Source organism: Folsomia candida, unplaced genomic scaffold (assembly GCF_002217175.1).
Source record: "Folsomia candida strain VU population unplaced genomic scaffold, ASM221717v1 Fcan01_Sc003, whole genome shotgun sequence".
NCBI lineage: Eukaryota > Metazoa > Arthropoda > Collembola > Entomobryomorpha > Isotomidae > Folsomia > Folsomia candida.
The window spans coordinates 13,910,240-13,925,888 of record NW_019091195.1 but is presented as its reverse complement, the minus strand read 5'-3'; the positions used below and the strand labels follow the sequence as shown (position 1 = coordinate 13,925,888).

The 15,649-nt window shown below is 35.8% G+C and overlaps 4 protein-coding genes across 5 annotated transcripts; 2 read left to right on the top strand and 2 right to left on the bottom strand.

Annotated features, from left to right (window-relative positions):
• Positions 1 to 7,783: 7,783 nt before the first annotated feature.
• LOC110846221 (transcription factor MafAa) lies at positions 7,784 to 8,948 on the top strand. The gene is made up of 5 exons (XM_022092894.2): positions 7,784 to 7,917; positions 8,008 to 8,283; positions 8,361 to 8,396; positions 8,489 to 8,624; positions 8,701 to 8,948. The coding sequence occupies exons 1-5, from the start codon at positions 7,864 to 7,866 to the stop codon at positions 8,808 to 8,810; spliced, it is 612 nt and encodes a 203-aa protein (XP_021948586.1). The 5' UTR covers positions 7,784 to 7,863; the 3' UTR covers positions 8,811 to 8,948.
• LOC110846220 (DNL-type zinc finger protein) lies at positions 8,937 to 9,822 on the bottom strand. 2 transcript variants are annotated; one of them, XM_022092893.2, is made up of 3 exons: positions 9,647 to 9,822; positions 9,287 to 9,394; positions 8,937 to 9,202 (listed from the first exon to the last, which is right to left on the bottom strand). In XM_022092893.2, exons 1-3 carry the CDS (start codon positions 9,706 to 9,708, stop codon positions 8,959 to 8,961), a joined length of 414 nt encoding a protein of 137 aa, XP_021948585.1. In that variant the 5' UTR covers positions 9,709 to 9,822; the 3' UTR covers positions 8,937 to 8,958. The 2 variants fall into 2 exon arrangements, with proteins under 2 accessions (XP_021948585.1, XP_021948584.1); XM_022092892.2 differs by having other exon boundaries at positions 9,287 to 9,820.
• Positions 9,823 to 9,976: 154 nt separating this feature from the next.
• LOC110845711 (60S ribosomal protein L15) lies at positions 9,977 to 11,332 on the bottom strand. The gene is made up of 5 exons (XM_022092187.2): positions 11,176 to 11,332; positions 10,747 to 10,932; positions 10,532 to 10,668; positions 10,331 to 10,441; positions 9,977 to 10,234 (listed from the first exon to the last, which is right to left on the bottom strand). Exons 2-5 carry the CDS (start codon positions 10,916 to 10,918, stop codon positions 10,040 to 10,042), a joined length of 615 nt encoding a protein of 204 aa, XP_021947879.1. The 5' UTR covers positions 10,919 to 10,932; positions 11,176 to 11,332; the 3' UTR covers positions 9,977 to 10,039.
• Positions 11,333 to 11,942: 610 nt separating this feature from the next.
• Positions 11,943 to 14,910, top strand: LOC110847146. Its single transcript, XM_022094011.2, has 9 exons — positions 11,943 to 12,423; positions 12,572 to 12,764; positions 12,908 to 13,431; positions 13,509 to 13,636; positions 13,732 to 13,889; positions 13,994 to 14,140; positions 14,239 to 14,304; positions 14,373 to 14,543; positions 14,620 to 14,910. The coding sequence occupies exons 3-9, from the start codon at positions 13,037 to 13,039 to the stop codon at positions 14,692 to 14,694; spliced, it is 1,140 nt and encodes a 379-aa protein (XP_021949703.1). The 5' UTR covers positions 11,943 to 12,423; positions 12,572 to 12,764; positions 12,908 to 13,036; the 3' UTR covers positions 14,695 to 14,910.
• Positions 14,911 to 15,649: the final 739 nt, after the last annotated feature.

The window sequence follows — 15,649 nt, the reverse complement described above, 5'->3', positions numbered from 1 at the left end:
AGTGACTTAATCACTGTTAATTATTTAAAAAGTAATTTCCTATGCGTGTAAAGCATGGTGTGAGAATTCAAAAATATTTAAAACCATAATTAACCAAACTATTAGCCTGGTAGGTACGTAGATATGTAGATAGTCACAGCATAACATAATTGCTTTTTGGCATATGCAGAGTATGATACATGAACGTAAATGAAAATGTGAAACTAAACCTCGGTAGAACAACAGCTAGAAGAAATGGACAGCATATAGTTAGATTTCACGACATTGGGGAATTGGCAATTTATTGTAAATGATGCAAAAAGTGTACGCCTGCCTCAATAATGTGTGTAAAGAAAGGTCGATTTATAACGTGTCAAATGTTTTTGCGTATAAAAGGCAGGCAGCACCTCGTCGCATTCCGTAGACGCACTTAGGAGGGGAGCTTGCGAGGTTGATAATAACATCTCCTGATGTCCTTTGGATATGTGGTAGGGTCCCATGAGTGTACTAAAACCCTGAAGTGGTTTGACTCCATGGCCACATTTGCGCCCGCCACACCCACTCAAAAATGCCCAAAAAACGCTTTCACACCAGTTTTCACTTACTCAAATCCACGCCAAAAATCCAATTTTACTCGGATTTTGAAATTTCTTTCACCATTACACTCCCAGATAGTTGCTTTCTTCAATCCAATATCAAACTCAATATTTTCGAAATTTTTAGTATTTTTAAAATTTAAAATTCTGAATGAGCATTGTTGTAGTAATCAACAACGCAAATTATCCCTGCGAAATAATCATCAGCAAAATTGAGTTTGATATTGGATTGAAGAAAGCAACTATCTGGGAGTGTAATGGTGAAAGAAATTTCAAAATCCGAGTAAAATTGGATTTTTGGCGTGGATTTGAGTAAGTGAAAACTGGTGTGAAAGCGTTTTTTGGGCATTTTTGAGTGGGTGTGGCGGGCGCAAATGTGGCCATGGAGTTAAACCACTTCAGGGTTTTAGTACACTCATAGGACCCTACCACATATCCAAAGGGCATCAGGATCTGTTATTATCAACCTCGCAAGCTCCCCTCCTTAGGATTAGCTTGTTGCATCAATTACAAATAATAAGTTTAGCAAATTGAGAGAAAGTATGCATGCTGATGCCTACGGCTTCTTCAAATGGATGAAACTTAATGGTAAAAAAATACATAACAAAATAGTCCTCGACTTGTGGCATATTTTCCGGTGAGACTCTCTCCCTCTCAAAAAACTACTAAATTAACACGCTGCTTAACAAGAAATAATTAAGTGATATGAATGTATATGAACGTATACGTGCTTATAGGTATGTATTTGTTTTACAGTAGATTTGTGAAAACCTCGAATAGAGCAAAAATGCATAGGAAACACGCTACAGGAATATGTCGATGTGAATTTACAGATACGAGAGATAATTTCGCACGTATCAGATGGTCGGATTGATAACTGACTTATCTCAGCTTCCAAATTAATCCGTCCACAAATTATTTAGGTGTCAGTCTTCAGTCTAGGCATGACGTCATGACTAGATGATATTCATCTAGTGGGCTTATGAGCAAGACCTACCTTATTCAAATTACGTAACGCTATATGCATATTGTTGTACAGTACAGTAAATATATTATACATACTTTATTAACATTGCGACATTGTGTATCAGTTTTTGCAACAATTAGAACCAGACTAAATACATAGATTAGTAATTTGACCTTTCCTACTGCAGCTAACTTTGGACAATATGATGTTGATCAAACTCTAGTTAAAGTCAGATAAATCATTTGAATTTGTTGGCTGGGCCGATCGTACTGCTGCCTTTGCCTTGACATTATTTTCTGCCAGATCGCTTCCATCTCCGTTGTGATCTAAAGTGTTGGGCAAGGTAAATAGGTACATGTCTTAAGCGTGATGCGTGTATACTGGTACTGGTAAAAGGTAGACATGGTTTAATCGTATAGTTAAGAATGTAGGATCTTTCGAATAATCATAAAATTAAAAAAAGCTCCTCAACAGACATTAGAAAGCTTATAATAATTGTCGCCCCAATGCGCAATAATAATTCTTACTGGAAAGTTGGGTTTATTATCTTACACACACGAGAGTTGTGAATCTATGCAAAATATTCACAATTTACACAATGTCTGAGCTCCTTTCGAATTATTTGACAATATTGCTACCGGCATCTCAAGTTATTGAAACTCGTCTTGTATCATGCAATTAACAAAAAAAGGATTGTCATACTATATCAAAAAACATATTCACAGCATGTTCATTTCGATGCATGTGTTACATAACGCATGAACAAATGATGTAAAGATTGAATTCAGTTCTAAGAAAATTTTGCACTCGACAACAAAAATAAAGAACCCCGTGATGCTTAGTTTTCAAAAGTATCTAATTTTCTCCTCGCTTCACGTGTGTAGCTTCGTATTACGGAAGACATTTAGATATATGCAAAAAATGGATAATAAAAGATAACACTTACAATACAGTGAACTGACCACCACTATTTCATGAAATTGACCCAATTCTTTAGTTCGCGACTTACCTCATCTCAACTCAATTGAGTTATTATGACACTTTGAATGGATTTGGAAGCATTGCTATGTGGTTGGTCTGACTTTATTGATTTATTTGGTATTGTTTCCTTCGTATTGACAACAAATCATGTGTGACCACATGTAAATACATTCTCGATCCAATCAATTTTTGTAAATATCAGTCTAAGCGATTTTTGGCTATAAAATGAAAGCGTTCGTCATCCCGGAAATTGAAATATCTTAAAATGGAAACAAACTAATTTCTTTTAATATATGAAAAATTGATTTTTGTAAATCTTTTCAAGATTAAAAATGTTGTACAAACAACCAACCAATAATACTGCAATAAATATACGTGTAGTAAAAGGAGTGTCTGTAGTAAACTGATTCAATGCAAATCTAGAATTATATAGAATACCATCATGAATAAAAACTGTCTGAAAAGAATGCAGTTTATGTAGTGTGATTCATATCATCAAACGTGACAGCACTTCGACACCTTATAAATATTAACTTTAAGCAATTGTTAATTACAATTTCAGAATTGTTTGTCGCAAACTAAAGGATTTATAGAGCTCTGTAATTAAGGACATTTGTCATTAATTAAGATGACGCCTCAGATGTCTGCATCAGTGAAAAGAGTTTAGTGTCGGCAATGAACGTGGTGGTTCAACCAAACAATAAATGATGTTGGCAGACATTGATCCATATAAACAAAGCCTTCAATGCACACAAATTTCATGCTCATTGTAAAGTCCGAAGGGTTGAAAGTGTGTGCAGAATAATCTCTCACAATGTACATAAGTACCGTATTTTTTTAAACGATTCCGATGGAAAAGTCAAACAACGACGGATTTGAAGAATTTATATCATCTCGCTCGATTTGAATGAAATAAAATTTACATTATATATATATATATTTGTAACAATTAAACCACTTTCTCTCTACTTTTTCATATGGTGGTAGAATCAGTTGGGAAGGAATATTGATACAGACTAAAAATTAAACTGACACTAAACTCATCGTTTTGACATGAGATTAACTTCCTCATGCAAGTTCGGCAGCATAAACCCCATAATTTGTGACCTTAGCACTTCCATAAGATTGAAAGAATTACAGTAGTAGTACAATTCTTAATTAGAGGCGGTTTGCTTTCCACCAAATACAGATCAGTAAAAGATTAGAAGGACTAACACTTTTAAACTTACTTATCCAGATTTACCTGCACAGTACGTATTTACCTTGTACATTATAGATGTTAAATTGCAGTTGCGATACTGTGATAATTTCTGTTTCAATCGCTGCATGTCTTGAATACTTGAATGACATGCAAATTTTACTAAATATAGATAATGGTTCCGGTGAACCTTGTAAAGCACAAGGCACACATCGTGATGATGAAAAGTCTTAGGAAATAAAATAAACACAATTGTGAATCTTTTTTTTTTGGCGCTGAGGTACGAAGATCAAAATTGTATCAGCAGCAAGCAGGAGCAGTGGCAGTCAGTGTCAGTAGCGTCTGCCGTCTAGCTGTCCTACTGACCTTCAGAAGTTGATTGAAAGTGACACCACGAATGATCTTCATTTTGTGGAGGATTTAAGTGCAACATCACATGTCTTATTTTGACGATTCTAAAACGTTAATACTGACCGCAGTACCGCACTACCAGATATGTATTGATGAACTGTGCGTTAGTGTAGTACAGCTTAAAAAAATCTCCCGTCATTCACCTGTCATATTTAACACCAGTTATATTATAGGTCGTCTCCTTGCTCCATTAAATCAATTTCATGATTCCTTTGTTATACATAATCACTACTTTTTAAGACATTTTCGGAATAAAGACTATTTGATCTAACGTAAATATCACTAATCTAAATATATATCATCCTTGTTGGAATCTACAATTGTAGACAATAGGGCCATGACATGACACATATGCATGTACACATACGCACATAAATGCAAAATGAAGTGTGGCATTGAACACCTCACGTTTCTTGATTTCCATGTTTGTATAAAGCAAATGCCCTTGATTTCCTGATTAATACCTATTTATCAAATAATTTTAAGATTCTAATGCATGCTTCACCATGTGGTAGTGTAGATACGTGTACGTTTATTGGTACCTACAATTATTACAACAATTAAAAGTAAGGCGTGTCAAAAAGAGTTGACAGAAAAGATCATGGGCAAAGTTCAAGAAAATATCCATCAACAATGTGAGTGATGAGAAAATACTTATTTTATTTTAAATTAGGGAAGATTTTAGACATTTATTTCATTAAAACAAGGCATCGCCATATACAAAAGTTTCATTAAACAAAATTAATGACTAATGTGCAGTATCATCGCCAAACTTTCATCTCGCAATCAATCCAGACAGGCAGACAGGCCAAGACCTTCTATCAGATCATGAATGAAAGTACAAACTAGTCAACTGAACTAATTCGTTCATTCTCATCCAACCTAAATATTTCGCACACAATTTCTAGTAAAAGAGTTCTTATCTCAACTACAAAAAATGATGTAAACCACAGAATATTTCACTGCGGGGACCCCGAGTGTTGTGCAGGGCCAAATATGTGTATTACACAATATTTCAAATAATTTGGCCAACGTTACAGATAAATTTTAATTTTAGTATGTCGACTCCAAGCCAAAGTTCAAAATAATTACAAAATCATGCCACAGAATAAAAGTTATGACCAAAATCCAACCTAAAAAATGATAGATGAGATGAGGCAGGTCGCGCACATCGTGACCACAACTTACATCACATCAATACTATAATTCATTTATTTTATTTTGACTCTCTTGCATGCACCCACCCAACATTATTGAGTGAAAAGTGAAATACGCACAATGCTTCGGTCGACTAAATATGACAATGGTGTGATCAAATCAAACTGAATAAAATATCACTCAAATAGAATTTTACAAAAAATAATTCAAATTCTGTCACGCGTCCAACAACAAAGCAGAACATGCCATTGCTGCCGACAGCATGTCACGATTTTAGGGATATTATAGATGGTTATTAAAACATCTGGGCGAAAATGACGAAATTTGGATGTCTTATGAGACTTATATAGCTATTGTAAATAATAAATATCATATATTGTATGCACGAAATCCTTTACAAGCCAACTTACTGATTACACCTATACAACAGTTCTTTTTAGTTGTGTACATTTTACATCATTTGGTGATAAATAAGACTCTCGAGAGCATTTCCCACTAATACTATATTGAAAGGAAAGGACGTAAATAATGCATACAAAATTCGAATTAGCATGGTCAATCATCACATTAGAAAAGTCGGAAGGAAACACGGTGTCGTTATACGTGCACCCAACACTTACTTAGGCATGTCTGAATGTCTGCCGAGAAACAACAAAAATGCAATTTGTTTGCACTCACTGTATGCAAAGAAACTTCCTCAACAATCGTGCACGCAAATTATATGCTTCTTAAACACGTAATCTAGTTATGTCGGGTTATAACCAGATATATATCTAGATATATCTGGTAATATCTAGTTTCGGATGTCCCAATTTAACTTTTTCAAAAGCGATAAATAAATTTTGAGTCTCATCGTCAGGAGCATCCCTTTGTAATTACCACATACTTATCCGTGACGACTGACTGGGTGCAACTCTTTCCTTTATTAGCCCATGCACACCGCGTCCTTTGCTGCAATTGCATTTTGTATATTGCACTTTGGTTTGCAAGATGATGAGCTATATATTTAAAACGATCGTAAACTCAGGGACTGTGTCAATTAAAAAACCTATCAGTACAGCTTTGCTTAGCCCGAACCAGGATTGATTAATAAACCCATGTTTGTCAGAATGTTGTACTATTTTTCACTAATTCTTGCATTAACTAGCGTAACTTGGTAGTATTGCTTGGCACCAAATACCACGTTCAGTGGAAAATGTTCGTATAAAAATTTCGAAATTCAACCCTCTTAAATTCGAATCTAAGTTATTTTTTGACTCCTCACTAAATTTTAGCTGAATATATAAACTCTTAGAAATCGGTATGGGCACCCCCTTGGTTTTGGTTACTTTTCGTTCATCTTTGACGCCATATAATTTCATGAGAAGCTATTCAGTATCACGATTCCGAATTTCAGCCTTTTGCGACAAGTTATAAAAACCGGTATGGGTCACCCCAACGGATCCCGGCATATGAAAATTTGACCAATTTCGCTTCATATTCTTCCATTAGGTGCCATTAACAACGTCTATACCAAATTTCAGCTCGATTGGATGATTTTGAAAAATCGGTATGGGTCACCCCCTCGGGCACCTCTTCTAGTTAAAAAATTTTTCAATTTCACTTCATATTGTTTCGTTAGGAGCCATTAGCAACCTCTATGCCAAATTTCAGCTTTCTAACACAATTTTGAAATTTTGGTGCATAATACCCTACCCACTCAGATGACCCCCACCGGTCAACCACTGGACCAATTTCTCCCATCTTCGAACTCGTTTCCTAACTTTGTCCAAGACACATATGGTAAAAATTTCAAGTCAATCGGTCAACTTGTTCGAGAGCTATCGAAAGACAGACGGACAGACAGACAGACAGACGGACATGACAATTACATAAGCCCTGATTCGGGCTAAAAAGGAATGACCAAGATTAAGATGATGAGTAAACTGGGGTTGACTGATTCGCAGGTATAACTTCAGCAATTAAGTTGAATTAAGTCCTATTCACGAATATGAATATTACGATACAACAGGTTGAAAATTCCTAAGAATGAATTCAGTACACAGCAGAACCACATTGATTTGACGTAATAAACGTAATAATTCAATTATGGACACACATGCATTAGTTTATCTATTTTTAACTCAATTGTATCTTAATCAAATAGAGGCACGCAGGTTTACAGAATGTATGAAATATGTAAGTACATAAGACATGCAAACTTATGAAACGCTATTATGCCAATTAATGAAAAACTAATATGAAATACAAAAATGTCACCAATAATAATTTAGTTTTTTATGAATGGCGTATGACGTGCACTGCAATACTCCTCCTCCCCTACATATATATCAATCAAGGAGATAAGCATATTATAATATGTATATGTACGATATTTGATTCGTATGTATGTCATGTTCCATGATGAATGAAATTCGTTCAAAAGATTCAAGATCAATGGAATGGTCATTTTTTGTTTAAAAAATTGCCTAGGATGGAATTAAAATTTTTGTATAAAATGAGGTCTAAAAGCTTGGGACATCGACATTAAGTATCAAAGGTTTTTGAAGTACTGTAATAATTTCTTTTTCGACATGAAGGGTTTCCTCATCCTCGCCTTGACGTTAGCCGCAGTGGCCATCATCTCCGTAAGTCAAATGTTTTCATCACTTTGCTATGCAGAAGGTACCTGTGCAATAATCTAAATTTCTCACCGACCTTTTTGTCGAAATTTGTAGGGGTTTGTGCACCACGACCACAGCAAAGGGCATGACCACGAGGTCGACGGGGAGGAGTCGTCAACCTCGTCGTCGGGGGAAAAGCATCATCATCATCACGGGAAGCACCACCATAAGAAGCATCACCACCACCATCACAAGCATCATCATCACTGGAAATGTAATGGAGAAGCCGTAAATTCTAACGCCGAGCTGATCAAGGCGAAAAAGGAATGTCACACGGAATTTAAAGAAGCCAAGGAAAATAATGTTGAAAACAGACAAAAGGGACGAACCGTAAGTTTTGTTTAAATATAATTCTATCATCATCATGATCCTCACGTTGACGGTTGAGTGCAATTATGTATTTCTAGTGCAAGAGCTTATGTGCGGGCAAGAAAATCGGATTCGTAAGTGGCTTAATTTCACTAATAATTATGTGCATAAGATAAGATGAGGTTCAGATTTTGTAAAAAAAAGAGACATTTTATGAACTTTACAGTTTGATGAAGAAGGTCAAGTTGTCCAAACCAAGGTAGATGAGCTTATCGAATCAATGATTGAAAGCACCGAAGCTCAAGCTGACATCAAAGAGAAAGCTGTTGCTTGTGCCACGAATACTACCGAAGTTTTTGCTGGTTAGCTAAACTACCAAATATTTTATCATTATTATTATTACTTATCACTCAAATACTTCATCTCGCTTAATTTCAGATGGACCATCTGACACTAAATGTTCCAATTACAAGCCATACCTTAAGTGTTTATGGATGTCTACAATGGAGGTGTGCGTCAAGAATTTCGACCCTGAAGATTGGGAATAAGTATTCAATTTTGATCTACCGTGCTGCTACTATTTTAATACACATATAATTCTATTTAATATGGAAAATTCATTGGTTTCAATTTGCGTGTACTTTGATTTGGTCAAAAAACTTAATAAAAACATGTTCTTTTTAACGTATAAAGACATTAGCATTTATTTTCCGATGGCAAAATTTCTTGAACACCGTTATCATCGATGCCTACGAACTTGCTGACTTTTTCGCCCTTCTCCGCCAGAATTTCTTCGATATTTGTTCCCCCAGAATTCGGGAACCAGTCCAAGTTGTCTGCAATCAGGTGGCGATTCGAACAGGTGTTGCAGGTCACAATGACCACTCCGCGAGTATATGCCTGTTTGGATATCATGTAGGAATTTGATCCATTGCAAACCCTGCGTGCACACGGACAATTTTTTATGCAAATACAACTGTCATTGACGTTTCTAGTCTAAACTTTGATAACCTTTAATACTTACGTGCATGTAAAACTAAGGAATAACTTTGCAGGAGACTTTTCATAATCAGACTTGACCTCTGAATCAGTGGAATGCGCATTGATATTCGCCAAAGGTACACTACTGCCACTACAATTAACAGAATCGTTCTTATTTAGTTTGCAGGACTGGGTTGAAAATCTATTGAAATTGTGCGTCTGTCGACTCCACGACTGATAGCAGTAACGTCCAATAGTACATTGTGGCGTTCTTTGCTGAATCACAGGTAATAGTGACGATGCAATTGAGTAATTAGAAATAGATCTCTTAATATCAAAATTGAAACTGGTAGATATTTGAATAAACCTATTTGAAATGCAAGGTGGATTGCTAATACCATACTGGCGATTTTTATTGTTCAACAGCAACCGACTAATTGATCTTAACGAGTTTCTTTGCAACATTTTTCAACTATACAATTATTGTTTTTTTTAATATAGTACAGACTGAGACTTTGACTAAAAACATGTGCTTGCATCAGACAGAAGCACGTGTGTTGTGTTGAGTGAAATGAGACTCACTTTTGCAGTTTCCACCACCACTGGAGGAAGTAAAAGTGGGATGAAATATGATGAGAAGGAGAAAGTCACGACAAAATGTATGCATTTCAAATGAATTATTAAGTATGATTATTCACGTGATGAATTATAAAGCCCAAAAGTAACACGATAGTAGTTTCGTAACAAATATTATTGTATTGACATCCGATTTAAAAGTACAATACAAATTAGAAAATTAACGCTTTCTGCGGAGTTCCAAGGTGTTACGGCGGCGCCATGCAGCACGACGACTTCCCCCAACAGTTTGGGAGTATCTGTGTCCTTTGCCAAGACCACGGGATTTTCGGTTAGCAGAAGTCTTTCCTCTCTGTTCACGATGTTTGTGAACAGAATTACAAATCCAGTTGATCTTGGGGTCTCTTCGGATTGCCTGATGAAAAAAGAAATACCATTCATAATTTTACGTGAACAATGGCCAACAACATATTTGATTGATTTGCTGAATAGAGGTATTAAAACAACGTACCTTGTGGGCAATGTCCACAAAAATTACTTCATAATATTTGTAAGATGAATCCTGAGCCACCCAGTACGAGTTCAATACTCTCATACCACCCAATCTCTTTCCAGCTCGAGACTACAAAATGAAAAACCTCGAATTTTATAACTGTCAACAACATGAATAACCACACAAACTAGTCTATTCTCTATTAAAACTTGTACACACCTCAGCAATTGCTTGAATGTTTCGAACGGGCTTGAGTTGGTTAATCCCGTGACCGGCTGGTTTACCGTAGGTGGCTCCCTTTGGAACTGGACGTTTACGACCACCTCGGCGGATACGAATCCGATAAATTACGAAACCTACGTACATACACATAATTAAATTATAAATTACCACCATCAGTACAAATCAGCATTACTGAATATATATGAACCCACCTTGCTTAGCCCGATAACCCAATCTCCTGGCCTTGTCCGGTCGCGATGAGTGGGGGCATCGAACCAATTTGTTAAGTTGACGATATTGCCAACAACGAATACGAAGCAGGTAGCGCATAACATCGCTCTGCTTTTTCCGGTACAACTCCTGGATATACTTGTACGCACCCATGGCGTGTCAGTTCTCTGAGGGAATAGAAATTAAACTTTTAAAATCTAATTAGTAACTGTGTCCGTTCAAGCACAAAGTAAAGTTTGAAGTTATTATCGGTCTTCTCAACGCGAAATTGAAATGTCAAAACAAAATAAGCAACTTCATTGACTCAAAAGCAGTGTAACGTTCGAAAATATGTAACCAAAACCTAACCAGCATAGTATAATTACCAAAAGGTTTTGATATTTGACGAAAATGTTCAGAAATTTACTTACCAGAAGCAACAGTGATGAAGAAGATGGTGAGTACAGGGCCGAGTGAATTCACGGTGAAGGCGTGCACGAGTGGGACCGGAGGCTCAAACTTTGCCGCACTGCTCTCCATCTCCTGCACCACAACCAGATGGCCACACAACCACTTTTCCTAAATCCCATCCTCCTTGTCAAACAAAGTGAGATGGTCAGTTTGGTTTTTGGACTGAAAAATTGAGATATTGGATGCTATTTTTGTATTCATAATTCGAAATGTCTCATGTAATATAGAGCTTGTGAACAGAATGTTTTTGCTGGATGCTTGGCTGATGATAATGACAAATTGATTTTATACAAAAATTTAATGAGTGATTGAGTTTGTATCATTATTTTATTTAATCTTTGCAATTTATTTAGTAACATCAGTCTTTGATTTTAATAATTTAATATTATACGAATAGTTGAGATTTGCCGTCTTAGTTTAATTTGGATGAATTTTGTGTACTACTTACCAATCTTCTAGACATCCTCTTAGTTGTGAATGTGATGGACTTTGAGTTATGCCATATAAAACAGAATTATCTGAAATTTCAAAATCAAATTGTTACTTTTATTAGTGCATACAAGAATTTCCTTGTCTAATTTTCAAATAGATAAACGAATAATGTCAGACATCCAAGGAAGGTTAAAGGTTTCACACGGTTTTTCAAACCTTTCGGGAATTTATCATCACGCCAATTTGATAAACTTTAAACAAGTTTATTCGCAGGGAATTAGAATAAAATTAGCGAGGAGAAGATGCTTACCACAATGTTTGTTGATATCTTTCAAAATAATCGATCCAGAAGAATAAAATAGTCGAAATATTAAAAAAATACTGAGGAAGAAAAACGGAGTGCACGCTTCACCTTCGAAATTCCACACTTCAACTCCTCTTCGTCCAATCCTTATACTGGCGGCACTTTCACCAGCCAGCGTGTCTAAAGTATAGAAAAATAGAGGACGGGGTTGCTGGCAGCTCAAATCAAACGTTCACGTTTTATTCTGTATGCAGGAAAGAACTGAAAAGAGGGCTGATTAGTGTTGATTAGTGCATATAAATAGTATTTATGTACTACTTGATAATATCTGTTAATGAGAGATTCGACAGTTAGTACATTTCTACTGACCAAATTCTCCTAATTTGTTTGTCAGAAAGATTATTTTTCTTCCACGGATCGTCACTGAACCCTATCCATTGTGCTATGATCAGTTGCTGGTAACTTACCAGTGGTAAGTAATGAAAATGAAACAAATATGGGTTGTTGCCATTTGTATGAAAATAGATAAGCAGCAGGATGAATGGGCTGACAATAATCTGTACAAATAGCAAGGCTATAAAATCCGGTTCTAGTTTTTAAATTTATTTTATTTTCGTCAGGCCTCAATGGCATCCGGTTTTGGTGGATAAGAAATAAGTCAAGACTGAAGATTAAGGGAGACGAGCCATTGAGCAAACAGCGACAATTAGAAGTCGAACCCTTTAAGTTGAAGCAACCTTTCAAGGGACTTTTAAGCAACCGAACGCAGCCTTGTTTGATATAGATAGATTCTGGCTGTCTATACTACACAAGGTAAGCTAGTGATGGCAGTTACTGAATGTACATTGTATTTATGCTTAAAATCAAATTGAGGTCCTTTAATCTTCGAATGTTACATCAATCTTTGAATAAAACCCCTATCTACTACTAATCTTCGAATGTTCATATTTTTACAGAGACTGATTGGTTAAAAACGAGGGAGGAGGAGGGAGGGAGGAACCGATACCTGATCTAACCTTATATAAATTGCAATATTTACTTGATTGATTTAGTAAATATTCAGTTTTATTAAATTATTTGTCAGTATGTTTAATGAAATAGACGAGATCACTCACTATCCAGACAGTGTTGTTAGTCTTTTTGCTGGGAAAAGTAAACTGGAAAAAAGGTTATCAGCAATAAGGACTCAGGCAAAACTCAAGAAAGAAATCTCCCAAGTGCTTGAATGTCCTGTCTGTTTAGAGCAGTGCCAAAACTGCTTGCCGTTCATATGCAGAAATGGACATCTAATATGCAGCCAATGCAAAACGAAAGGGAACATCAGCTTGTGCCCTACTTGCCGCAGTCAAAGCCTCAATGAATTTCTCGGTTTTAAAGATCTCGTTCAAAAGTACGACAATCTCCCTTGTCCTCACAGATGTGATCATATATCGGCGGATGATAATGAGCGAAAGGAACATCTCAAAACGTGCTTATCCGAGTTGGTGCAATTATTCATATAAATTAATATTTTGCTAATGATTTCCAAAGTTTGTAACTTACTGCTACATGTTTTAGTTGGAGAAAGTGTCCTCTACCTTTTTGTGACGATAAGAACCCGGGGCTGAACTACAGACAACATTTAATTAGTCAACATCCAGACCTCTGCTACTCGTTTGGGGGCCGAGTGGTAGTGGATCTGGGTGGTAATACTGATTTTACAAAGTTTCATCATACGTATTACGTATAGTTATTCTGGCTTCACACACATAAATATATCAAATATTTTTTATTGTAACAGGTGAAAATCCAAATTTGACGACTGTATTTTTCTTTGGTACCGACGACGACATCGTTATGGTCCATGTAGAGAGTAATTTTCGTTACTCTGCTAGTTATTTGAGTCAGCCAGCCAGTAAAAACTCTTCGTCTGTAAACTTGGTCGTTAAAAATGAAAAGGTATACCTTTCGGTAATTTAATTATGCGTTTACCAAAACTATTAATTTTGGCTCTCTATTAGTATATGCTTATGTCTCATATTAAATAATTAAACTAATTACAGACAGCCAAGCAGAAAACGTTTCAATTGTCCATTTCTAATGATGATGACCACGAAGGCGGATTAAATTTGTCATATCAAGATATAAGGGAATTAAAGCAAATTGGATTAGGAAAATGGACTATTGCTGTTCACATCAGTATCTCATCAGTAATATGTTCCAACAATTTTATTACTTTGCAGTACACTAAAGACGAATTTTATATCAAATATGAAATAATCGTATAATCATGTAAAAATTTCTGCAGGCGGACCTTTTAAAAAGCTTAAAGCATAAATCGTGCAGCCATGGTCGGGGACGATGTTTGCTCGTTGTAATACATTAAAAACTATTATTAACATTGAAATTGACTTTTTACAAAACTGTTTGATTTGATGTAAGTGCCCAGATCTGACCTGCAATAAACCATTTCCTTGCGATGCCTGTCATGATGAATGCAACCTGGATCACAAAATGAGCCTCGAAAGAGTTCGAGAGGTTATTTGTCTGAAATGTTGCTTCGTGCAGACTAAGCAACGAAAATGTGTGTCCTGCCATAGAGCGTTGGTTAAGGTATGACGAAAATATTAGTTAAAAAGTAAAAGGATATCATAGATTAAATTTAAAACAAAAATTTGAAAAAAAACAGACAAGCAAGGATGCTATTGGTGAATTGGGTCAAGAACTCCAGAAATTTCGCATCGGTGACAAACACATGTTATAAGATTTACAGTCCTTTGTATACTTTAATTTTAATACTTTAATTCCATTGATGAGACTGTCGTGTATGTACTCGACGTATCGTTCTAACATATCTATTGCCAAATTGTAACCCAATTCCATAAATTATTATGAAGTAGTATACTCTATGTAACTAAATAGGTCCCGACAAATAAATGTGCGTGAGAGTAACTACCTCACACTTTCTCCAACAAATCAACACGCACTTTATCATTCGCGTTGTTTTTTCTTTTTTGCGTCCTATTACAAGTCCCAACTAGGTCATACATTGATTATTACACAGGTTGTTGTAGTTTAACACGTGCAACCTTATTTCCACGTCTTTGAATGTCGACTGGCCAAACCTTATTTTACTATTTTTTCCCAAGTTCATAGACAAGCACTATTCATGCATCTCCTTCAGCGAGGATATCTAAATTCTGCATAGACGAAAATACAAATCAAGCTTTCTTTTTAAACATATTATCGATATACATATATATTCTGGAGTAATGTATATTATGAAATTTTATTGTTTTAGTCTGTTAATAATTTGTTGTTATCTGAGCAATTTGGCTTCGGGGTCAAATAAGACCACTTTCACTCCTACTCTATTCAACGATAGTTCACCTCAACATAATTTGTATGGGGTACTTTCTCTCGTGCTACTCAGATTACATGAAGTCCACGAGATTGGGACTGTGTTCCTCCCATGTGAGCTCAATTTGGACCAGAATTTGGGCAGAATTTTCTCCCGATGGATTATTCCATGTACTACGTTTTGTGGTGGTAATGCTGTAAATAACTGTTTTGTCAGGAAGATACTTAATTTGCTTGATTCAATAAGATTGCTATTGCAGATGGGAAAATTGGATTTACTCGGAAAGCTGAACGATACAGATTTATATCTTTAAGCGTCCAAATCCATATGCATCAAAGTCCTCGTTTGTTAGAAGGTC